Below are 27,828 nucleotides of genomic sequence, written 5' to 3' on the forward strand. Positions count from 1 at the left end.
GTGAGTGAATATATGAAATATATTTTAGGAACATTTTAAAATACTAAAAACAGTTAGTGACTTTAAAACTTCAATTTTATACTATTATTTTTAATGTTTGTTGATTGTCAATATCATGAAACCCAGGTGGATCCAACTCTTGAAGCTAGAGAACGCAGAATATAAAAATGTGAAACAACTTGGCCTTGTTGAAATATCGTAAAACTGGTATAACTGAACAGTCATTGGGCAATCTACCTGAATTTAATGACCCAACAAAAAGGAAAATGAATACTTCTTGTGAACAAAAGTCAAAGTAGTTAAGGCCATTGGACATTCTACTTTTATTCAACCTAATTCAATCAATGAACAATTGGCTGTACTTTCTTAACACATTGACTGCGCGCGCCGACTTTACAGGCGCTCCCCAGGGGCGGGCGAATCCCCGGCGCGCAACCGAATCAGCGAACGCAATTGGCATTCAAATATTTCAGACTGACGAATCACAAATGAGCAGTGGTGACTGTGCTGCGTTACCCCGAGAGTGGATGTAGTTCACTGAAACACCCAAAGGTAGCAGAACTGCATGGATCCATATCCAGTGTCTTTGTAATGTGGGTTGAAGAGAAAAAATCCCCGAAACCGGGACAAAAGCATTGCCAGACAGGATTTTCGGGAAATTTTAGTACCAACCTACACCAAAGTAAAGCTCGCATTCTAAGCTGGCAGGCTGGCAATGATTATAACGTCTCCGTCTGAGGCTAAGCTCACACTGACTCAATATATTTCTGTTGGTCTGGTGCCGACTTTAGTCGGCGCGCGCCACCTGGGAGCGCTGGCGACGCCGACTAAAGTCGGCACGCGCGGTCAACGTGTTAAAATATTCCTATAAAACAGAAGGCTCCTCTTTTTATCCAATACTCCTACTTGAAATTTAATCAATTTATTTTTTTAAGACCATTAAATTTGAATACCGTAGTAGATAGATATTCCATCGACATGGACCAGCTATTGCCAGGTTTTACTAAAAAAGAACGTAATTGAATGAGGTGTCCCACAGAGTACACTAATGCCAAAATTATATTTTCCTCTCAACACATTCACATCAGGCCACTCAAGACTACGCACCTATCTGAGTGTGACGTGCTCATCTTTTTTCTTTTATAAATTTGGAGACATCAAAGACAATATAGGTCACAGAAAACTGTCCTTTCTGTTTGGCTTGGCTAGAAAAGTTGTGTATACAACTGCAATCAATAACTGACCGCAGCCCCGCAGCATACTGTCTGTGGCCTAATTCAACTATGTCAATTTTAATTCCAAAACTTGTTGCAACTATAACATGGGAATCAGATGACTTCTACTCTAAATAAATGTTTGTGCTGACAGGCAGGATCGGTACGCCGCACTTCATGTCTCCGGAGGTGGTGGAGCGGCAGCAGTACGGCAAACCTGTAGACATCTGGTCTGCTGGGGTGTTGCTGCACATGCTGTTGTCTGGCACATTACCCTTCCTGGGTACCAGGGACAGACTCTACCAGACCATTTGCAAGGGGAAACTACATGTGAGTTGGTCTGATACATTGTCAAGTTGGTGTATACACAATTTTCCATATTAACCATGGAGTACAGAGCGTTGATAAGCCATAAATTTTAAAAAGCAGTCTCAACAAAACCAGCTGTCCTGAAAAAAGGAGGACCCACACAATATGCTCCTTTACTTTACATGTTTTTACTCTACACGTTCACAGAGCAGTGAAGAGCGTCCATAAGCCATGTACTTTAAAAAGCAGTCTCAGCAGTCATCGTAAAAACATTTCAATCCGACTTTTTTCCTAGTGTGCATAGGCTGCACTCCATTCCCCGTTCAATGTGCAGAGTGTCCATAAGCTACCTATTTCAAATAGGAGTCCCAACATCATGCATTTCGAACAGTGCATATTCTAGCTGTCCTAAAAAAATTAGGACCCTTTAAACACTCCATAAGATAACATAAGACTTTCATAAACTTCCATAAGACTTTTTACTTTTTAGCATCTTTTTGTACGACTGTACTAATTTGGACCATATTCAAGTCAAATCGAACCCTTATCATTAAGTCAAGATCGTTAGAGAAAACAAAGCTAAAGAAATAAATAAAATTTACTTAGGCACTTAAACGAGTGTCGCAAGGACAGTTGATGCAACCCACATAACAACGAAAATGTGATTTTCCAACAATGTTAATAGGACAACCATCTTCCATAAAACCTTTACTGAATGGTGGGTGTAGACCAGATTCAGTATAGTCGGCACTCTATCTATTGTTAACTGGTACGGTACAATGATTTAAAAATTATTGTTAAGATCTAACTGCTGCAGAGTTTAAGTATAAGTACAGATTGGTGTTCTGAGTGTTGTATGTTTTCTCTTGTTCAGACACCTTGGGACTTTTAACCCAAAACCTTGCTGGGACCTGTTTTGATGTTCACAAAGAAAGCTGGTTATAAGCGCTTGTTGCCAAGCGCTTGCAAGTTCCAACTGGCGTGAGAAAAGTTTACATTGTATCAAGCGTGTGTGTTCACAGACAAAGCTTGCCCCGGCTAGCAAGCGCTTGCTACAAGTTCTGACAAGCACGCAAGAACGTTTTGTACTTGTTTTCCAGCTCTTGTTGACTGAACCAGTCGATGACAAAAACAACTGTGCTGTATGGATGTTGAAGAACTGATATCTCAAGTCTTAGGAAGAGGTTCTATATAGGACAAATGCCTCAACCTACATGCTAATAGACTTTCTTGAGGATGTAACTAAACGTGGTTATCTCTATCCTCATATAAGAAGAAAACCTCACTTTGTCCAATGTCAATTTAAGAAATAGATGGTAATCCGCAAACCTACCTCTTCCGCTTAATTGCATGAACACCAACTTTCCTTATTTTACGAATTTTTAATTTGACATTTTCAAGCAAAAATAACCGTTCATCACTTGATGAAGACAATTGTCTTAACAGTAAACTAGCTTGAAATGCAAGCTTTTGTTGTGTATACACAACAAGATTCTCAAGCACTTGTAGCAAGCGCTGAAAATAAGTTACTTGTAACCAGCTTTCTTTGTGAACTAAAAGCACCCTAAATTATGACTATCATGTGGATAAAAGAATGAAAAGGTCCTGCATTGCACATTGTTTTATATAGGGACAACATCGTATCTTTTATTGTTCTGTAACGTACAAGATTTTACCTGACCCGTCAATATACAGGGGGTTACGTACAATATTTTTCATGCCCCCACAATATACAGGACGGGGCGGGCGTAAATATGTTAAATAATCTACAATATATAAACTGGTTTGTTTTTAAGTGAACTGTTTTTATTGATTAGGTACAATAAAATACAGGATATTTTTATTTTGAAACACAACATAAACCTTTCACTCATCTTCTAACAGTAAGGTTCTTTTACATTTTACAAACAAAAGCTAGGTTAGGATAAAATTAAAAGTGAAAAAAACAATAACATTCAACCGCAAAGCTGATTTGCGTTAAACTCGTTGGCTCCATAGTGGTATATTTTATTAAGTCGAGCACTCAAAGTCATTTGAATAGGTTTCATTACTTCACCAAGTGAAGTAAAGAAATTGTTTACATCACGCTTGGGATAGGGAAGTTTAACATGGCGGGTTGGGTAAAGTAAGTTACAAGTACCAAGTGCACAAAAAATCTCTGCCATCACAGGATTTCAGTATTTACCATATCTAGGGATAAACACAAATTAATAAGGTAACCATGGTATTTTAATTTATAATAATGATATTTACATTAGGGACAATTGCAATAATATATCTGTGTGGTTATTACAGCTTGACACTCCATTGTGGGAATGCATCAGTGACAACGCCAAAGACTTGATTCGGAGAATGCTAGCTGTAGATCCAAATAAAAGGATAACAATACAAGAAGTGTTAAATCATAAATGGCTAAGGGTATGTTTCTACTTTTTTTCTTCTGGTTTTTGCTTTTGTGTGTATATTTATAAAATTTATGTTATTATTTATGCATTAGACTTTTCATCGATGTATGCATTGTACCTTCTTTGGAAATATTTTTGCTGATATTTTTGTTAATTTGCTTGTTTTACGCTTACAGTCCATAAAAATTGAATTGGCATTTTGCTTTTGTTTGTCTACAGTTTAATTCATTGTTGATCTAGTTGCATGTATTTGTATACGGTACAACAATCTAACAGCAAGGTTTGTTGTTTGTTTGAGCAGTTTAACCTGGTTTTGTAAAATGTATAAACATATAGTTTAGTATTATTTTTATAATTGTAAAAAAATAACATTTTAAAGGAAATAAAATTACTTCTTCTTCTTGGAGTAAAGTTTTTTTGATGGTTTAATTATATTGCATACACACATTGATGTTTGCATTATAATAATATCTAGATTTTTTGCCATTTTTTCAAACAAATGATTTGCTTTTGAAATTGTAACACAATATCAAATCCAATGGTCTATTAAAAATCTGGAAAATAATACCTCCCAACACTAATTGAAAACATATAACCTTTATACGTCCTATTCAAAATTGTAAAAGACGATCAGGATGAATATTTTACTTCAACCAAAAAGTTATAATTAGCCTACCACTTTTAACTATTAAACAGTTTTTTTATAATGCTGACGTTGAATTGGATATGTTGTTCTTTGAAAACAATGCAGATTCTTTATACTTCTTATTAATTCTTTTAGTTTTTATATGACATTTCTTTAATCTGACATATTTAAGTCTTTCTTAAGTTAAAAATAAACATAATAAAAAAACTACCTAGCAGGAAATGTATTAAACATTTTTTTTGTTCTTACAACTACTGTAGCTGGTAGGGCCTATAGTCTTAAATATATTTCATACTTTTATCTTTTATAATTTTAACATAAATGCTAGTAGCGTTGAAAATGAGTGTACATTTTGATGAAATAAAAAACATTTTTCACTATAGTTTTTATTCTATGCATCCTCATGTTCATATCCATTAAACCTTTTTAATGTTTGGATGGTTTTCAAAAATTGTATCCTCGGTAATGTGTTGGGTTAGAACTATAATGTTGGTAGTAAAAAACAGCTCTATTTAGTAGGATTTAATTGTGTATAACATTTGGATTGGAAAGATCCAAAGACCAAAACATAAAAAATGCAGGTATTTTTTTTATGGAAAAGTTAAACATAATTATAAGTAGTTGAAATAAAATTCTATAGTACACAAAGAATATTGCAGCATATTACTACTATAGTATATGTTACTACTATACATATTACTACTATACATATTACTACTATAGCATATATATACATACTAAAACTGTATACTTCAATCATTATACAGATCTCTCAGTGTTAACATTTTTATACCATTGATTAACAACATTTTACCTCTGTCTATTATTCTTTGTTTTCAATTTTGACATAATATTTCTTCTCCAGCTATAAAAGATCCCCAGTTTTTTTAAGAGATTTGTTTCTGATCTTGAATATTGGGGAATAAAAAAAATCCTACTCTCTGGTTTCTCATTTGAATATTTAGTCTAGATTATTGGCCTCACTTGGAGGATGCCAAGCGGATGCTTTTATTCTCACCAAAAGCATCCGTAAAAAATAAGCAATCAAAAACCATTATTCCGCCATGACTGAGTGAGACAATCATGATATTTCTGCGGCCAAATAAATGATCACAGTTTCTCCGCAACCACAGCAGACATTCATGGTTTTGCCGGTATCAAATGTGAGGAGGATATGTCTCAACAAACGCAGAAGAAATTCACGATTTTGATGGAACGGTAGACAACTACGCAATCACAAACGATGTTCACTACTTCACTTTTCACATAGTAATTTAACAATTCCTTTGCCACCGGGTAAGATGTGAACAATTTCAACACAGCCGCAGGTGACACTCACGATGTAGTTAGTTTTCAATTTATTTTTGTGTTAAATATTTTGCCACAAATATATAAGTCGTTTAAGCCAACTATAGTAAGGTAGGCAATTAGAATTAATAAGTTTTAAATCAATATTTTCCTGATCAATAGCAACCTGATTTTCAACCGACCTGATTTTAACCTTTGGTCAAAACCAAAAGGTTACATTTTTTCAACTAACCCTAAGTAAAAGTGTTTGGTCAGCAGACTCCTAATAATAATAATAAAAGAAACATAAAATGGATTTATTGATTAGCTTGTCCCCTAGTATATTCGCCAATCGGCTCAGTATGACCGCAAAGTGTCAACTTCATTGAGTCGAATAAATAAATACCTTGTATATTTCTCCAACAACCTAAGAATCTTAATGGAAGGGCCTCTCTGGTGTGAGCCATAGATCCTGAATATTTTCCTGGTTGTCTCTGCATCCAGTGATTTGCATTTAGTGTTGTCTAAAGAAACATTCACTTCTATTGAGATCCACCTCAGCAGAGCAAGGTTACTTATCAATACCAAATATATTAAATCTTCACTGCAAACCATCCCTATCAATTTGGGTGCTATATTGATATAGCAAAATACAATAAACAAACCAGTTAAGTAAGGGAGCAAATCAATTTAAGATAACCATTATTTTGGTTGATCAAAGGTGGAATTTAAAGGCTATGTTTAGTTAAAGAGATCTACAAACAGTAGTTTTATTTTTATTTAAGGCTATTTTAACCCATTGGCCTATTAATATTTAGGTACCATGCAGTCACTGAGTTAGCCTATTCAAATTAGCCAAATTGCAAGGGTTTATTTATAAATACATAAAACAAAACATTTATTTTTGAGGTTACAAGATAGCAAGTTAACTTATGTTTATTTACTCAAAATAAAATTGCCTTCCATAATGATTTTTTAAATATAGTAAAAACTAAATAAATTATTAGTTGCAAAAAAAATTTTAAAAAAATTATATTTTCTGATAGCATGACAATTTTATTCACCTAAAAAGCCAATATATATTTTTTTCACCTAACATGTATTTAGAATACAATTCCCTACGTAAAAATACTAAAAAAATTAAAATGGATAAATAAATAAAAATGTTACATATGTTTTTTGTAAAGTACGCTACTACAAATTGGAAAACCCTATTTTTTTTTAAACTAGCATAAATGAAGGGCTTTCTTTATAAATTTATAAAACATTTCTTTTTGAAGTTACAAGATAGCAAGTTATGTTTACTTACTCAAAATATAATTGCCTTTAGTAATTATTTCATTTAAATAAAAAGTAAAAAAATAATATTAAAAAAATAAATTTATATTTTTTGAAAGCATGATAGTTTTATTTAGAAAAAAAAACCAGTATATATATATATATATTCTTTTGCACCTAACATGTATTTTAGAATACAATTCCCTATACAAAACAAATAAAAGTAGATAAAAAATAAAAATGCAACATAGGTTTTTGTAAAATACCAAAAATTATGAAAATATGAATTTAATTGTTTTACCCTAGGCCAATAAGATGTAATTAATTGTATTTTTTAACAACCAACCTTAGAAATTATTTAAAAAAATAAATAAATAACCAATTTAAGTGGTATTGTATTCATTACGGAAATGTTCCGGTTTCGTGATACAAGGTCAATGGGTCAATTGCTGGTACCACCTTAAAACTACAACCATACAAACTAAACATATTTCTTAAAATGAGTGACAGTTGTTTTCTGAACTTAGATTTATTGCAATGTGAGATCCATGCCGTCGCTCCATTTCATTCCATAGGCCAATTACTCTGCTACGGCATATAGAGTAGTATAAATTTTTTTGCCATGAAAATATATTTTTAGGCCTATTTCCTTTTTAGCTATATTGATTATTATTTCCCTCCTCCCCCATTCTAAACTGCCAGTTGTATCTCACGGTGAGTTTCAAGCTAATATCCAGAGAGTAAATAAGCTGGGTTGTTGACATCCAACTCTTGTTCTAACCAATTCCTCCAACATCATCAATACTCAACCTCACTATCACTTGTGTACAAGCAACTATGAGACTAAACTTGGATAGTTTACAATTTCAAAATTTGGTGAGTCGAATCCAAAGTCACTGGCGGAGTCAAATTTTTCCAGACTTTGTTTATTGTTTGATGAGCTGCTGTTAATCATCCAGATTTTAGCTTGTATGTGAAGTTGAGCCATTAAGGCCCGTCCAAACCGAAGTGGGAAAGCGGCGGGAGCGGGAAGGTGGCGGGACGAATTTCAGCACGGGATTTTAAAACACATGGTGTTAGATGTGAGCACCCACACTAGAGCGGTATCGCTCCCGCCGTCCCGCAGCGTTGTTCGATCGTCCCACCGGTTTGAAAAATGTTGGATTTTCCCGCTCGTACCGACGCGGGAACACATGGGTACATGGCTCAGGATGTTAAGAGTTGTTATTTTTTAGCCCCCTCAGTATAAAATTATTAAAATTTAAAGTAGTATTGGATAGTAGATAACCCCTTTTGAAACCGCTTTTCATCTTTCCTTAGATTCGGCATAAGGGTATGGTGGTATTTCGCCAAATAAATGTCTATTTAGATTAATGTCATGAACCCAATAAGATCGCCGTCTTGCAGCTTCATCTTCATCCTCAGCTGTTGCTAGCAAGAGCAAAGCTTCTTCTTCTTTTACATTACGATTCATGAAATGAACGCATAAAACACAAACATTCACTTAACACAATCAATCTGTAGCTAAGATGAAAATGAACTGAGGAGTCGTCCCGCTTCCCGCTGTCTGCAGCTTCGGTGTGGGCTACCTCTTTCCCGCCACGTATCGCTGCCGCCGGTTCCCGCCGGTCACTCACCCCCTTCCCGCTCCCGCGCCGCTCCCGCGCCGCTCCCGCGCCGCTCCCGCGCCGCTCCCGCGCCGCTCCCGCCACTTTCCCGCTTCGGTTTGGACGAGCCTTTATGCTTGATATAACAGGCCATTTTGTAAATATACACATTGGAACTGTCTATAGCATAGTTTTGAGTAGGACTTGATCTGACTGCACCACTACCAGTAAGTTAGGCAGATTTTTCAAAGAAAGCACAAAAACAGGTTGGTACAGTTACTTTACAAACTTGTATGTACAAACTATAAAATGTTCATGACGTTTACACACCACACAAGTAGCAAAGTAACAACTAGTACACTAAGTATTGACTTAGTGTACTAGTTGTTACTTTGCTACTACCACAAGTCCTACAAATACATTGTTTTCAGTAGCTCTGATAATAGGACTTCTCAGTAAACTCTCGTCAATATGTTATTCAAACTAGTTAATTTCTTTTGACATGGAGAAATTAAAGTATGTACCGCATTCCTCTTCCAGTTTCACTTGGTGAGTAATGTGTTTCAAACAACGAAATTGTCTTTTAACAGTCTGTTCACTTCAATTTATTTTCTAATGTTTTCTTTGTAGTCTGTTATTGAAATAAGAATGTAGAAATGATTGTAGCTTGCAAAGGATATGTTGTTACGATAGGCATTGTAGGCAAGTAAGCTATACTAAGAAAAGAAAGAAGAGTATTTAAAGTGTTGTAAGGACGGACTCATTTGCACTTGCAAAGATTTCAAGAACACAGGAATTCTAGTTGTAAATGTGAGGAGGGGATGCACAATATATCTTCAATATCTGTTTTTTATAAAAAATTGTGTGTGTTTTTACGCCAGTGGCATTTTTTACGTTTTGAAAGGACCAAAACCTGGTCTTGTTACTACCTAACCTCAGTTATTTGGCCTAACTGTTCTTCTTTTACTATAGCACAGTCTATTTTTGGTTGTTTTAATTTTTTCCAATGATGAATTAATTTAATTTTGTAAGGTTTAGGTCTGAATTTAGCTTATTGCTAAGCCTTAGTGTATTCAAAAACGTAAAAGAAATTTTTACTTTATTTTAAAAACTTATCCTTAGATAGTCTTCATGAATAACTAGCTATCACGAATACTAGAAAAATACCGGTATGGATCATAAACATAAACAAATGACGTTTTTGGCCCGAAAGTAAACATTATTTGACATTGTTTAAATGGAACTGTCAATGTTATTAGTATAGCCAAGTTAATGTTATTAGTATAGGATTCAGGTCAAAAACGTAATTTGTTTATGTTTATGATCCATACCGGTATTTTTCTATTTCTAGTATTCGTGCTAGCTATGCATGTCTGTTTTTCTGGTCTGGATTGAATAGTAATAGTAGTACTGTATACCGGATTAACTTTAGACTAATTGTTATTATTTAGCATGTTAACAAGTGAGTTCATGTAGCCAAGTGGTTCAAGAACTCATTTATGACCATTGATCATTGATGATCATTATTTTGGTTTTGAGGTAAATTTTAAAAAGTTGGTCAAGATTCCAGCTCATATTGATTATTGAGCTAATTATCATTACAAGAACAAGATTATTTTGATCAGCAACTGAACTATCATATTATTCCTTCTAGAATATTCATCCTTCACTTATCTGCTCTAAAAACTATGAATTGGTATGTTGTTTATCCTACATTCACATTGTTAATCAAAGGATAATGTAAAAAAAAGTTTGCTGTATATATAAATTGTCTTGGATATCTTCTACTAAGCCACTGCTATCTACCAAGCCTATAGTTTTAATTAAATAAAAAATACTTAAATAACTTTGCAAACGATTCAAAGAAGAGAAGGACAGGATCTAAGTTATAAGTAGTGTTTAACAATCAAATGTTCATGATGTAGGTAGATACATTGTAGCTGGGTAACTTAGTGGTTATAGTGATTGCCTAGTAATTAAAGGTCATCAGCTCAATACCATAAAAAGGCAGAACCATTTTGATTATTTGAAATTGAACCCAGCTGTCTTTGATCATTGGGTTTCAGTAAATGGTCCTGGTTACATATCCTGCTGATCTTAATTGTTGACAAAGCTATCATCTCATCCTTTACTCATCTTTGCATTACCACATGGACTGCTGAAAATGCTTATAATTGTGTTCCAAATATGCTACATGCACAAAATGAAACAATCACAAATTCCGTAATAGTCGACATTTGAACTCGCAATGAAGTGGTGGAAACTGTCCTTCCTGCACTAAGTGATACAAACCTCACACGTAAATGCTGTCAACTCACACTGAAGCAATGAAATACGAGTCGGGTAGGGCCGCAGAGGCGGAGTGTAGGCGGTGTTTTATTAATCCAAGCCAATTTTGTAACACCATCAGTTGATGACTACTCTTATTCAGTTTTCATACCGTTAAGCTATTCTAGGTAGCTGCAAAACATCTAAGCTAAAAGAAAATAATCTAATCCCTTGGTTGTTTACAGGACAGAGACAAAGGGGCGTCTAAGGTCCATCTAGTGGACACAGTTGAGGAGATGAAGAAGTACAACGGACGACGGAGACTCAAGGGAGCTGTCATGGCTGCTGTCGCCTCCCCCAAGTGGGCGACAGACCCGGGTGACCCTGACCACTTCTCAGACTACGGAGACGACGAGATCTCATCTGCAGGTAAGAGAGCTTCTCTCAGGACTTTTCCTTTTTACAATTGAGTGTTAGACTTAGTTCACACAGAGTTTACATACAGCTATTGCGATTGCTATTATAACCGAGGATTCCCGTATCAAAATAATTCCAAATTAATTGATATAAACAAATTGAATTGATTTTTATTTATAGATATTGGTGCATGGTTATCATATTCAGTGATGGCGGCGATATCACAGAAACTTTCTGCGATCAGGAGAATAAAATACAGCTTAGATCAATCTTCTGACTTGGTGCTTCATCACTCAAGCTTTTAGCAGCTAGTATCTTAACCCAGTCAGGAGTCGTAATCACATCTTCTGACCTGACTGGGCTATGTCAAATTCCTTGGCAAAACTCAAGACAACATTGTGGTGTCTTTACATTGTTCCATTTGTCTCTGAGTACTACTACGATGCACAGCAAAGTCACCAAGGTTCCGCCTGTACGCAGCCTAAGACCGTAGATCTTTATCAAGGCCATGAAAAATAATATGCAAATATGACCATTGAATTTAATTTTCAAGTTGGAGACCTTGTCTATTTGCCAATGACAAAGCCTAGTGTTTTCCTAAGACACTTTGTCCTTAACGTTAGGGCCTCTGTTGCTACTATCAACATTCACTTTGATTGGACATTGCCTTCCATCCTTTCCCCAGTGCTTGTAATGTTTTGTTATCCATTCACCAATATCACTAAATTTGTTTTAAGGAGAGCTTCTATACTATTTAGATATTCCTTTTCCTAGAAGATGTGATAGGCTCTTTACATCTGTCTACAAATTTCCTTTTTTCGGTTACCACACAATATTTTTCAGGGAATGTAGTAGTGTGATCTTGTAGTAGTAGGCCTACGGTAATATAAAAATATTTATTTTTGAAGTATTATAAGTGGTTGTTTATTTTATATCTGTATTTGTTTATTGTTAGTTGTGTAGCAAAGGATAGTGTTTGTTAAACCTCTGAACTGTAAAATCTCTCTTATTAATTTACAAGAAACATTAGTTTACAATTTACGTTGATAGTGGACAAACCAACAACTTGATTTTTAGAAGGAAAAAAATACATAGCCTTAGTCCACCAATCTGTTTAGATTACTAGAATTGTTAAAAGTCAGTGTTTTGTTTTAAAATCATTAATGCTTAATACCATAACATATTTTTTGTCATACTGCAGCAAAAACAGCCGTTTTTAATGCATGTGTACTAAAGTAATATTTTTGCTCTCTAGGGAGTAAAAATCAGCTGTCGTAAACAGTTTTAAATTTCAAATGTGGCAATCGTATCGATCAAAATTATTTATCGATTGATTTATTAGGTAAGGTGTTAGCCTATTGTTGTCGATCGCTCAAGATATCGATGGTATAATGTACTGTAACGCAATCGTAATAGCCGAAATGATTGAATCACTTACTAAACAGCCGCTTACTGCATTGGCAGAATTGAAAACAAGCTGGAAGTTGTTTTGAGAGGTTATCTTTACATACAAATTATTTAGTTTCCTAGCTTAATTTGTTAATTAATGACGCAATATGACGAAAAATATAGTTCACCTCTCAGGCAAAAATAGTGTTTTTGACCCTCGCTGATTTTCCAACCTCGGCTTCGCCTCGATCGTAACACTTGACCTTGGGTCAAAAAGAGTCAATTTAGGCCCTAGTGATGAAATAATATTCTACAGATTTAGCTAAAAATAAGTTTGTATATTTACCTACATAAAGATATTTTTATAGGTTAGTTTTGTTTTGGGTTTGTTTTATATTACAAAGGTATTTCATACAGGAAAGCATTAGTAGTTTACACAATGATCACGTTAAGACTATTTACAAGAGTTGTGTACACTACTTTACGATAGTTTTTAATTACTAACAATCACTAAGTTTACTCATAACTTTGATGATAGGTAATGTTTTAGTTTATAATCTCTCATTGCCACTGACAGTCATGCAATGAATCATTGTACCAAACACTAATTGCACCACTCATTAACAATTAAATTGGCCTGAACAGCTGATTAGTTGAAGTTCGAAGCTTTGCAATTTTACTTATTTTTTCTCAATCCTCAAACCTCATTGGTCCGTTACCTCTGTTGTTAAGTAAAAAAAAGCAATGTTGTAAAGTAAGTAAACAATGCTGTTAAGTGAATCTTTTCTAAGAATCAATTCTAAGAACTGAACTGAAACGGCTAGTTTAAAAAATGGTCATAGTTAAACAATATTATGTAAGACTAAATTACTTACGTAATTCCCGTCACAGCTCAAAAAAATATGTCTATTCAGGACATGTTTCGGTGTTAAAACACCATCGTCAGCTTCAGGTACATAATGTAGAGTTGATCAGTTGTTAACATCGTCAGAAGATAAACACAGTACAAACACGAATAAATACATAAAACAATTAAACATTTAAAAAACAGGTCTGTTCTAACAAAGATGACCAACCGCACAGGTAGCAAGGGACAGACTAGACCAGCTTATGCTTATCCGTTGTGTGAGAGAGAAAGAGATATTGGGCAAGGATCAGCTGTTGTAGGATGGACTATTGATGAGTGAATTAAAAATGGTGTGAGAACTGAACTGCAGTTTTTCGTTTAATATATTCTAATTTTATTGAGCTGTGACGGGAATTACGTAAGTAATTTAGTCTTACATTATGTCCAACAGCTCAGGGGCTACACAAACGGATAAAAAAAAACAATATTAAAAGCACATTTGAACATAATAAATAATTTTCTCCTGCTCTTGTAATGACAAGATTATTAATTTGGCTTACCGACCGTATTAAAATGCAGGAAATCTCCAAGATTATGACTTCTGTTTGGATTTATGAAACAGTTTGGCACAAATGCCATTAAAAAATATCTATAACATGTTTTACTTCAATCTCAATCTTTATACAATCATATATTATTTTTTTCTACAAAGTAAAAATTTATGTTTTTTATTCATGGTTTTAACATAAAAAAAAAATAGCAACACATTATTTTAGAAAACAATTTTTTCCTGGAGGTTTTTAAATTTTATTTGTAAAGGCAAAGCTAATTGGAAAACAGAATTAAATTACGATTCCTTCTCCTACTAAAAAATTGTCACACAGATTTTATTTGCTAACAGATGTGTCACCACTTCAATACCACATGTGTTTCACACATGTGATCATGTATCTTCATTCATAGTCTGTGTTTCGGTTGTGTTTCTCAAGACAAGGTTTGTGTTTCTTTTGACCATATAATCCTTAGCATTATACATCTTGGTTTTAAACGTTTGACTCTGCATTTACATCAATTGTGTGCTATCAACTAGTGTTTCAATTTCAATTGTCTTTCACAGGATGTTGTTTGTGTTTCATTTGATCCTTAGCACTGTACTATTGTACATTTTGGTGTTAAATGTTTGACTATGCATTCACATCCATTGTGTTTCAACTGTGTTTTACAGTAGTTTACTTGTGTTTCAGCTGTCAATATGATCATCGATTCCTTGGACGACATTCACTGTCTTCAGGAACCTCCCTTAGACGATCGGGATTTTCTGCAGGCCGTCTTGGAAGATAGACAACTTCATGCTCTTTTGGAGGTGAGTACAGGAATATATTTAAATTTTGTACAAAATAGCTAACTGTCAAATTTTATTTTGCATGCATATCTATATCAAGTACTAGCTTGCAGGGCAAACAGTTGAAAAAGGTCAAGATTAATACAAAACCAACCATAGGATGTCCCATGCAAAAGTTGCCATTTTTTTAGCGAATTTCCCTATAGGAAGTTAACTATTACCGTAGGTCTCATGGTAAGATCTAGACCTGGGATGATCGGACTTTTGGAACAGGGGTTTTATAGGGTAAAAATGGGGTTTTCCCATTTTTCACCCTGTAAAAAAAATTACAATTTCTTTTCAAACCATTTTGTATAGCTCAAAAAAATAAATAATTTAGTATATTGAAGCATTGTTGTATGTCTAGCGGTTACAAAAAAAAAACCCAAAAAAGTGTAAATTTAAAATTACCATGTTATTCTTATAGAGAATAAATAAACTGTTGTAGCTTTGCTTGTCTATGGACATATTTTAATGAAATTTTGAAATTTTGTTTACTTCATAATAAGCTGTCAATATTTCAATAAAAACCTCCCTATTTTCTCCCCTGTGGCAGCAAAACCTAAGTACTCATCAAAATTAACGGTATTTAAATAGGAAATAAATCTGACAATTTTAAGGGAATAATATAGTGGAATTCCAACCAAGTAGATGGAAATTCGCTTAGTCTGCAGGTTCACTGTGGTAGGGGTATTATTAATATAAATATACCACACGTACAGTATTAAAAGATGAAAACTTCAAAACTACAACAAACACATAATGTATAAAAAACCAAAAAACTATAATAAATTGTAAACAAAAGTTACCAAGATGAATTAAAACATATAAAGATCGTTATTTTAAACTCTTTCCTTAAAAAGTCGAGCAGTAAAATAATTAGCATATCCTTTTCTATTAAGACTCAAGTACAGAGCCTCGATTTGTATTATACAGCAATGGTCTTACTTATTTCTATGGTCTAATTATCTCTACTAATCTTACTTATTTCCTATAATCAATGACAAAATGAGAGTAAATAAAATAGCCTCATAGCTCTATAGAATATTTTAATATTTAACCAGATGTAACAAAAATTGCTTTAAAAATAATTTGAACATTAAAGTATTTTATTGTATATTTAATTAGTCTGTCATCCTCTTACAGTAGAATTGAATGTAGTAATGATTAGAATTACGCATAGTATAAATAAGTCAACCTTAAATATGTCTTTTCATTTTCATGCAAATGTTGAATTTGTGTCACAAACGTTGAATGTTTACAGCTGTTATGTTAAGCCAATTATTTTATACCAAAAGCTAGTTTACAGTCGGGACCACGTAAGTTTGCAGTTGAGGGAGGAGCCTATTTACCATATGGTTTTGAATGAACCAATGAGAACCGTGCGGTGTTGCCAAATCTAATAATACCAGCTGATTTCAAAATATTGCTTAGTATATTTTAATTAGAGTTGTCAACGGGCGATGTGGCAACGTCGCACTAGCCTTTTCTTGTGATTGGCTGCCACCAACTGCAAACTTACGTGGTCCCGACTGTAGAATGTAAGCGTCGGCTGCTAGACATTTTAAAAATTGAAACTTAATTTCTAAAAAACTTAAACCCTAAACTAAAATTTTATGGCTTCGACATTCCCTAGTTCTCAAAATTATCTTTCTTTCAACACAAATTTGTGAAAATCCGTCAAGTGGTTGATTCAGAATCGTGAAATAAAAAAACCCTGTCATGTTTTAATATATATGATGATTCTACCTGATTTACTAGTACCCTCTGGTGAGATGGTCCTGAACTTTATCTATTTTCTATTTTTCTTGGCTTTAAATTTTTACATTACATGGGAAGTCTATTTTGTGTATCAATGGTATAAATTGACAAATAACCAGAAGCTATTGAAATCTCATGTTAATTTTAAACTAAATGCCTAGGCACCCAATCAAATCAAATATCTTTATTATACTAGTGCACCTGCTGCTCGAGTTCGAGCAAATTTTTTGCAAAGTATTACAGGCGTTATTTTAAAACAAATAACTAATAACATAATTTCAGATGACTTAAAAGAGTCAACTCAAAGATAATGTAATCAATCACACCACTCCAGTTATCGAAACTGAAATCGAACTCACTCTGAAAACAAACGCTCTTGTGTGTACCATATGTTTAGGCCTACTATGAACAGCTGTTTTAGTATGCAATCAATACAAATTATTCGTCTGTTTAAGTAAACTAATTCTTTTCTTCATTCAAGAAATACATTGGGATTTTGATGGCCTGTGGGGCAAAGCCCAAGGACGTTTATTACAGGAATTGGTGAAAGGAGGCGTCCACTTAAAAAAATAATTAATTTTGACACATCGTTTGTAAAAATCCGTTCATTATTAACGGAGCAGTAGTGTTTCGTAGAAATCGCGTTCACATATTATATATAAGGATTAAATTAAATCAACTGAAAATATTTATACATATTTAATACGCTATGCATATTTTTGTCATAATAATTGTTTTGGAGCGGCGGTGCTACCGATCACCATGTACAAGGTGTTGTTAGAAAGGTCTTAGCATGTAGTTTTGCCATCAAACAAAAAAACTTTGGAATTCCATCAGGGCTCTGCCCCAGTGGCCTCCAAAGTTCCCATGTTATTCTTAGGGAGAAAATGTTTGTTTACATTTGAACAGATGAATACTTATTGACACTAGTATTTGAAACAGCTGGTTATATTAAATTTGGAGACGTGCTATACGGATTTATTAGATTAGTTGAAAAGATTGATGTTTCACTGTTTTAAACCAGTTTTTATTTGCACAAAATCAAAACATAACAAAAAAAAAAAACGTTTGACATAATGGAGACGATAAGACGTCGACCAGGACAGCCAATAGGAGGAGGCTGCTTTGAGTCGAATCTTTTAAAGTAATCAGAAATTATGACTGTTATTCATTTTAAAATAACGCATGTAATACTTAGCAATTGCTCGAATTTGATCTACAGGTACACTAGTTAATTCATTAAATCAAATGACAAAGTTAACTGATTAGGCTAGTGTGAAAACTTGACAGTTCAAATAAAACTTGAATGATCGGGTTTAGTTCAGTAATTAATAATTAAGTTTGGTTGTATTTTGATTGCAAAACGATTTGATTAATTCCCAGCCAAGTGTCAATCAGTTAGGTGTAATTGTTTGTAATTATTTTAAACTGTTTGAATGACACATTTCTGCCACAAGTTTGGTGACAATTTCTAAAATGAATGGACCACTGTGTTACTTAACCAGTACACAATTTATTTCACCCATCCCACTCATATTTAATTATCTTTGATTTAAATATGCCAGTTTCCCCCTCCATCTTAATTATTGATGATGAATTATTGCCTCAAAAATTGGTGTTCTATACACTCACAAAAAGAATAGTTTCCTAGAGTTAACTTTGCTCTATTGTTCTTTGTTAAAACTTGTGTTTTTTTATTTGTGTGATTCTACGCCAGTGGCTTTTTAATTGCCTCCAACCAGGATCAGTTTAGCCATAACATGTCTTCATTCTTCTTTAATGTCATGGAAGTATTTCCAGACAACAGCCACCCACTGGGGGGGGTTCTTTGATTTTCAAATATTCTCGGTCAAAGTGAAGCTCTTAAAGTGCTTTTCTAATTTTCTTATGTGACACATTCCTTTGTTTAAAAAAAATTGGTAGAGCTAGAAACTCAAGCATTAATTTCTAAGTTGGTACTAAAATTATGTTTTCTTATTTTTTATGCTGTTTATGATCGATCACATAATTATCCTCATTGTCTCTTGTTATAAAAATAACAAAAGCTATTTCATCATTGCATCATACTCCATTTAACACACAAATTCAACTAAATATTATATTTTAGGTTAAATTTTTTGCCTCTTACTGTAGAAAGTTAAAGCTGCTAGCAAATTTGTGTCCAACCCTTTCCTAAAAAATTCGGTAATGCTTACAATATGAGGCTACTGTACTGTAGTCATGAAATAAAACTTTAAACCTCTCATTCTTTTCTTTTACACTCTATAAGAAAACATATGTTGTGACATGTTACAACTTGTGGTGATGATTGTGTGGCAGTACCATAAGTTATATAGATAATTTAGTTCTTAAAGGAATATAATTCTGACAAACAGGCTAATACACCATAGTTTATTTTCATTATCGGTATAAAATTGAAATAGTTACTATCAAGTAACGCTGTCGTGTTCCATGCTGTTAACAAGGAATAAACATTTGCAAACTCTTAATGATTCAATATCTTGGAGACCAAACAAGGAGTTCGAGTACAACTTAGCTGATTGTTCCTAGACAACGATTTAACTTGAACTGAAATAACATTGTCTCATACTGTCAGATTCAGGCCACAATTAATTAATTGCTGCACAGACCATTTAAACGATTCCTTACATGCATGTAACACTGGGTAGGTTTTAAGTTTGTTTCTAATTATGGAAATAATCAGTTGCAATAATTCATTAGCAAATAATTCTAAGATGTTTGGTTAAAGACTGATTTCATCTCAAGACACCAATCATATTAAATTTAAGTCAGAAAACCTTTTTCAAATGACATGCAAATATGTGAAACGTAAAATTACTATTTCATCACTTAAAAGTTTAAGATTTGACCATGGTTACAATTTCGTGAATAACAATTTCATTCCCATGTTGATGTTTTAGCCGATGAAAAACCACATTTTGGTTTGGTAGAGCCACTGGCAGAGTGTGCTGTTGTTTGATGTTTTTTTCTTTTTTTTTGTAGGCCTACTAACTAACTTTTTAAAATAAATGAGTAACTTATTGTGAACCATTGCTTCTTTCATCCCCTTCAGCTATAATGGAATGAAAAGCTGAAAGAAAAAATATAACTTTTGGTATTAAGACTATCATAGTTAAAAATACCCCCGCCGCAGCAAACCTGCAGACTAAGCGAATTTCCATTTGTCTGAATGGATTTACACTAAAATGTCTCCTTAAAAATATCACATTTATTCCCTATTTAAATAGAATCAGTTTAAAACATACTTAGGTTTGCTGCAACAGGGAGGGTAAAAGTGTTTTTTATGTAAAATGTTAATAGTTAGTAAGAAATAAAAACATTTTCCAAATTCGGGCAAAATATGTTTATAAACAAGCAAACTACAACAGTTTACTTATTCTCCATAAGAATAACATGGGAATTTTAAATTTACAATTTTTTGGAATTTTCTCCGTAACCATTAGGCGCATTATAACGCTTCAATATACTAAATTATTTGTTTTTTTAAGCTCTACAAAATAGTTTCGAAAGAAATTGCAAAATTTTATGTTTTTTGGGTCAAAAATGGGAAAAACCCATTTTTACCCCATAAAAGCCCCCATAAACCCCCGTTCCCATGGTCCGATCATGCTGGTTTGCGAACTCGTTCGAATAAACGTAGGTTTACACGTTTGTACCAAATTTCATCAAAATCGGATCATTTTTGCTCGAGTTATCGCGCTAACGGACATATATATATATATATATAAATATATATATATAAATATATATATATATATAAATATAAATATAAATATATATATATATGAATTTGAACGGATGGTGTTTTTGACCTCTAGGGACCTCAAAACGAAAAAAAAAATCGGTCCCGGGTCCAGGTCTTACCATGAGTACTACGGTAATAGCTTATTCCCTATATGGGAAATTCGCTAAAATTAAACAAAAAATGGAATATCAATAAATAACTTTTTGATCAGCATTATACATGTTATTAAATTTATAGAAAGTAAATACAAATATCCTATGTCTAATAACACTCTTGAAACATATACTTACACCTATACTGTTTACTCACAAGACGGTTAATACATTTAAAAGATGGTAAGTAATTCCAATCATCATCAGACCCAATATGTACAATGCCCAATAGGACATTGTCATTCGCCTATTGGGTTTGATGATGTTTGGATTGTCCAATCAAAATTGATCACCACACACCATCTTTTATATGTGTTTACCATCTTGTGAGTTAACAGTATATGTGTAAGTATTAATGTAATAAGACATTATGTATTCCACATGTATAAGACATATTTGTATTTACTTTCAGTAACATATAAATAATCATATATTGTATGCAATGTGGTCTATAAAGAAAGAATGTTTACTTTAGTTCTTATAAGTGAGTATTATAAGTATATATAAGTTCAGTATTTATAAGTTTTAGAGTTTTATAATCTCCATAAGAGCTAAAAACTGGAGTTATCAAAACCTTCAATCTAGCTTTATGTTGAGTAACCCACAGTGAAATTGTCAATGTATATTTAAAACTGAATAATAAATAAAAAAAGATGTGCGTCTGGTTTAAAAGTTTTGAAAATCAACTAACAGCTAAATTTAGAAGTAAATAACGGCTAAAGTTTATTTTGTATGAGAGCCCAAACAAAATGTTATTACGTCTCAAATCTTGTAATATTATTGTTCAATTCCCAACAAATGTTGCCTTGTGAAAGCAAGGGAAGGGGAGGAAGGGAAGTGTGTGGGTGGCACCAAGCTCACATACATTGGTTTACCAGATAAATACACTGTATGTTTTATAATTTAAACGAGTTAAAATAGACATACAATACGAAATGATCGATAATCTTGTATAAACATAAATTTAAGTATTGCAATATTCATCCTCGTGATAAAACGTCAGAAATCAGAAAACAACAAAAGTGAGAAATAAAAATCATTATTTATCTCGGTGAAAACAATCTTTACATTTTCAAGACCTCTTTGTCCTTCCCCAAAAAAGAACATATTTTTTGGAGATAGGTTTAAAAAAATACTTTGTAATTTATCAAATATATAAAACTATTTTGTAATTTGAATAATTGTGGGGAATCCCAGTTATTATTTACAGAGATCAGTTCGTATTATTTTATACATTTTTATATAATTTGTAGATTGTGTAAATATTTATGACTTTGAACTCTAATGTGTAAATAATGTTGAACATGTTTGTGTGTAATAACAATGACAATATTAATGTGTTGCGTTAGTGTGTTGATCTAAGGGTATTGAACCCTCATTAATCCAGTTCCCATAAATACAGACCTTGCAGACAGCCATTTTACATGAGTCCATAAACGTATCACACAAGGAATCTACGGTACATAACATGAAACTCACCTAACTTGTATTTAGTATTTCAGGGTTCATTACTCCATCCTTTTCTGTTGGCTTAAAAAAAATCCAAATACTTTATTCATATTACGCTTAAACAATTTAATCCATTGGATAATCGATTAAATAATCAACTAAATTAGTGAAGCAATTTAATAAAATGAGTATTGGTTCGCTGTGACACAATGCATTTTTATTAAGTGTAGACCTATTCTATTCCAAGTAATATAATTTTATAAATGTTTCCTAAACAACAAAACTACATTGTTACACATTCATCAGTCTAGTTTTAGACCACATCTAGTAACACAAGTGTAAACCCCAACTTGCAATTCACTTTGTACAGGCTATAACTTTCTAGTGATGGTAGGGGGGAGGGGTGGATCTGGTTAGAGCATTCCATCTCTCCCACCATGATGTGGAACAACAAACTAAATTATCACATTAGTTAATTAGAGATGAAACAAATTTTACATATTGATAAAAAAATATATTTGCATCTGACAAAACTTAGTAAGAATAAAGTCTAAAAATTGGAAAATTATGACTGGCAATCCCTGCAAGAACGATCATTTTCTAAATGCACGTGAATTTAAAATTTTAAAAAAATATAAAAATTACTTTATTAATTTTTTTTGTAATTTTTATCTAAACATTTTTTAAGACTTCATAGTTTGACTGATTGTGCTGATCGATCTGGTAATTAAAACTTTATTTTATTTTCTAAACCGAAGGAATGTTTAATTAAAAATTAGAAAACAAAGGTATGTGTGTTATATCTCAGAAGAATTTTTAGTCCATTTAGTGATCATTATTAAACATATTTTTAAAATTACTTTACTTTGTTATTACGTTTAACATTGGAAGTGGTATGTTGGGGTATAATCAACCTACTTATATCACTCTAATTTTCAAAGCCTCTAGAACTAAACAAAAATTTAACATAATCCCTTTTAGATACATCATGCTGGATTAGCTGAAGCCAATTTTAAGTATAGATTAGTCCAGTTTATGTCGTTCAAGATCGTTGTTACTTACTATTTGTTAATTTTATTCAACTAACTTTTAAACTCTATTAAGTGAGTACAATAATCTATTTGCAAAATATTGCTAGTCCTCTGGTATTAGAACCTAAGATGAAAGTTATCGTATTATGTTGAATATACATTACATTACACTAAAAGAGAAAATGTTGCCCATTTTAGGGTACTAAACACTGTAAGATTCATCTAAATAAACTTCAAATGTTACTATAGGATGAAAAGTATATTTGCAATAATTTAAAGTAAATTAAAAAAACGTAGATTAAATTAATGCTGGAGTAACCAGTTCATAATGTTTTCTTTTTCTTAATTTTACTCTGGCCTTAAACAATCATGCAAAAATATAGTACTGTATTGTGTAAAACTACATGCATTGATCTAGTTTTGGCAAAGACGTAAAACCTAATATGGTAGCTTGACATAAAAGATTACTTCCTTACAGAGACATTTTGAAGAATGTCCAAAATGTCCGAAAAACCAAACTTGCTTGCTGGTGATTTCAAAGTTGGCTCGTGTCCATCCCTATGACATTTAATTTGACTTTAGACATGTTTTTCTTCGTTATGTAATTTTAATATTTATAGACATGTTTTGTATTGCATATATTTATATTTGTGATAGTTAATTTGTTAAATGCATGCAGTGGGAATTGCATTAAGATGCACAAATCAATTATCAACTATAAATTAGTTATTATTTTCCATGTTAAATTGGCTAAAGGGAGTATACGTAGTTTGAAATCCAAGTAAAAAATAATTAAATACTGATAAACTAATTGCAGCAGTAGGCTATATCTGTAGAATAAACAGGACAAGTTCAGTTTGTCATTTTATTCCATCTCCAAGTACAAATTAAACTATGAATTACTGAAAAGCTTGTTGGTTGTAAAATAAACAGGTGGTAAATTGAGTTGCGCATCAGCTGAGTAGATTTTATCTTTGGCAGCATCCTCCTTTAACATTTAAATAACAGCTGTTCTTTTTAAGACTGTTTTAAGGGCAGTTTCTGTTTCCCTTAAAATGGTTTACGATTTTTTCAGTTTGTCAAAAACATTTCAAATAATCGTTGCCGGGTATTTGGTCACAAATAAAAGATAACTTATGTATAATTTAAGGTTTTTTTTGTTCTGAAAGATATTTGCTACAAACACTTAAACTGATCAACACAGTGTTTTATTATGTACAGATTTGAATTCATATGTACTGATTGTAATCCAAGAATTTGCAGGTAATAGAGCATTTTCACTATGCATATTTTTAGAGAAGTGCTCCAACAAACATCCATCAGGCATTCCTCAAAATACTATAAACATACAGTGGTTCTGTTTGTGTGCAGGGAAGGGTACTGTATATAATTTCAAGCAAGACAACCACTTAGGCTCAGCACAAGTCAGAGATCAGATCACGAGCTAATTATGACGATTGTGCACTAACTACCTTATTGGATAAAATTACCATTCACAGATTAATAATTTACCATTAACTTTACCTTGCAAGCCCGGTTAGTTGAAGATTCACTTGCTTAAAAGGAAAAATACAAATTGGATCAAGACCAATAAAATAAATTAACTAATTATTATTTTTCTTTAAATATTTTCCAACATACACATCACATACACTGTATGTATGTTCAAAATAAGATTACATGAATGAGCTTAAGAATCATATATTAGTTTTAAACACCAAAATGCCATAGACATAGTAAACATTTTATCACACTCAAACAATAATAACTAGAACAACAGAGAACACATTTTACCCAAGTGAACTATAATTAAATCAAAATAATTTGCCTACTTAGCAATTATTTGTGATCACACTTTAAACAATACAAAGTCACAATGGACAAAGTCAAAAAGTAAGGACATATTAGAAGTTAGAATATTCTACCTCTAAGCTATGTCAAACATCACAACCATTTCTGTATGCCATTATAAAACATATAATTTAAACCAAATGAGTTTTTGCAAATTTAAAGTGAACGTAGGAGGATAAAGCTTGTGTTAAGCCTGATCAGTTAACACAAGGTCAGTTATCAAAGGAAGATAAAGTTTACTAATTATTGTCGAGCTTTACTTTGTTTTTAGCAGAGATCAGCTCAACGTTCATGCATGTTTTGGCGACTTTTGTTATCCACGACCCTTTATCAGCTGTTTTATTGGTGTGGGTTCTAATGATTTATTACACTTAACTTTCAGTATATTTGGTTTACACCTGTTTTCATGCTATAATTTTTCTCTGTTACCTATAGGGTGTTCTTTTGTTGTGTTAAAACTAGTGGGATGCTTTTTATTTCTAAATGTTAACAAATAACAAATTTTGTTACTTATAATACCGGTACCCTACAAATGTTTAATAATTTTTAAACAGTGGTTTAGGTGATAAGCAATAAGGGCGTTAGATGACTTTTCGAACAACGTTAAACATTTGAAGTACCAGTATTTTGGTTAGTCATCCTACAGTGTTTATTTTATAATTTTTGTTATAATTGGTTCCCAAAGAAAATGTCTTTGCACAGTTTTACTAATTAGTTCCAGTTATTAGATTTATTTTATTAAATAATAGTAATCAATTAAACCCTAATGTCTTCAAAATATAAAAAATTCAACAAAACAAGTCAATTTTTATGTAATATATTGGCTATTCATCTAATTAATAATGTAATGTTCAAGCTCTTTGGTAAATTAATAACATATTCCTACTCTAGGCTCAGTCACACTAAGCAAAGAGACGCAATGCTCAAGGCAAGCTCTTTGTGTACTGGTCTTGTTAAGGGATGTACAAAGTTTTAACAGTAATCCTAGTTATACTGGTTGTCATAAGAGTCATATTATATTATGTCCACAGTACAATATTTTTCATTTACTTCATTTGTATCTACATCCTCAAATCATTGTGATATAGTATTGGTTCTCTTGTAGGCTCTATCATTGAATATGTATACCTCTATAACTTAGTATATGGAGACAGTATTGTTTTTGTCAACATTTTAATTTTTATTGGTGATTTTTTCTTAAAAACTTCTTAACATAACGGTTACAACTCTCATTTTTGGAAAAATTAATACACAAAAATTATTGCAGCTTGTGATTTTCCCATGAAAACCGATAAAATAACAGACAAATCTTATTATCAAAAAAGCTGCTTGGCCGATTTTGATTAAAATTTGGTAACAGTCCTTATAGCCCTAAAAAAACTATGGAACCCTCATTGATGTAAAATTACGGCAACTTTTGCGATTTTCTCTATCTGTTAGGTATCTCTAGGCATTTTTTTTTATTTTGATTTTTAATGGTGATTTCCCCATAAAACCCATTAAAAAAACGGAAAATAAAAATGTTCTCAAAAATGACTCAAACAATTTTGATAAAGATTTTGTATGTTATAATCATTTAAATTCTGAACAAAATTGTACAAATCCCATTTCCGTAATAACTGCAGTTCAAAATGTATTGTAACTAATGTATTTTCCCATACAAACCCCATAAACAAACAAAAAATCTGATTTTAGGACAAAGCCGGTTTTTATTAAAATTGATGTGTTATGGTCAATATAAATCTAAAAAAAATTGTGCAACCCCCTATTGCTAAAACAATTGTGGTTTTAAAGTTATTCTGATTTTCCCTTTTATATATCATAGTTACTCCCACCACTTACCCATGATAAAGGTTGTTGACAAGCTAATGGGAGTAAGTATGTGTCAGATTGCTCATATAGTTTATTTAGATTACATCATCATCCACTTAAGATGGGATTATTATATTTGAACAGAAATACATAACGTGCCCAACACATTGGGTTGAGGTTTTGTAATACTATGATCGATTATCCGGTGTTCAGTGTTGGAAGAGCTTCCCCAGAGAAATGTGGATCAAAACCAGGTTCAGAATATTCAATTGGCCCCCGATCTCATTGTTTTGCGATGGGCTCAAACGGATAATAAATCTAAAGTTTGTGTGTTGGTTGAAATACAGAAAAGTCTTTTAAAATATGAATAATGCTCAGGATGTAATAATTTAAAATCTGTGGAATATCTTCATATGGTTGATCTATGTATAGTAAATATTCCTTTTTCCAAAGTAATTTTAGGCTACCTACAGTTACAAATGCCAAACATTAAAGTTGTATACAAATCATTTTTTTTGGAAATTCCAAAATTTTTTTACTTATATAAACTGTGTATTTTCTATACATATGTATTGTCTAAATGGTATTTTCAAGTAGTTTTAGTAGAAACACATTCTTCGTATCGACTGTACAATATTACACCCTGTCAGACTAATCAAAACTGTTTTTTTTCTAATTTCAAAAACTGTTGATAAAGCTTGTTGAAAATAGTTACTTGCATACTTATTGAATATGTAAAAATATCTAGTTTTTTTATTGTGCTATGCTATGTAGTAGTTAATTTTCTCTTCTAATAATTGATTTCTCTTAAAACATTTTAATAATTTCTTATAAAAATTCAAGCACAATACACTTTTTCTGTCAATACCTCATCAAACAAATTAACAATAGCTTGAAAAAGAAAATGTTAAGCATATAATCTTAAGAAGAGTTTAAATTGTAAATTATACAAATGTTA

At 32.4% G+C, this 27,828-nt stretch overlaps 1 protein-coding gene across 14 annotated transcripts in view; it reads left to right on the plus strand.

The window, feature by feature from the left end:
* The window catches only part of LOC128988473 (peripheral plasma membrane protein CASK), a 266,450-nt gene that overhangs the window by 21,653 nt on the left and 216,969 nt on the right, over positions 1–27,828 (plus strand). For all 14 annotated transcript variants that reach the window (XM_054409787.1, XM_054409795.1, XM_054409789.1 and 11 more), the window contains 4 exons: positions 1,369–1,544; positions 3,819–3,941; positions 11,260–11,443; positions 14,912–15,030. In XM_054409787.1, coding sequence (XP_054265762.1) covers positions 1,369–1,544; positions 3,819–3,941; positions 11,260–11,443; positions 14,912–15,030 — 602 coding nt within the window. The remainder of the gene's footprint in view (positions 1–1,368; positions 1,545–3,818; positions 3,942–11,259; positions 11,444–14,911; positions 15,031–27,828) is intronic.

The sequence above is a fragment of the Macrosteles quadrilineatus genome, unplaced genomic scaffold, assembly GCF_028750875.1.
Source record: "Macrosteles quadrilineatus isolate MER2022 unplaced genomic scaffold, UCM_ALF_1.0 Scaffold_3__2_contigs__length_128488019, whole genome shotgun sequence".
Lineage (NCBI taxonomy): Eukaryota > Metazoa > Arthropoda > Insecta > Hemiptera > Cicadellidae > Macrosteles > Macrosteles quadrilineatus.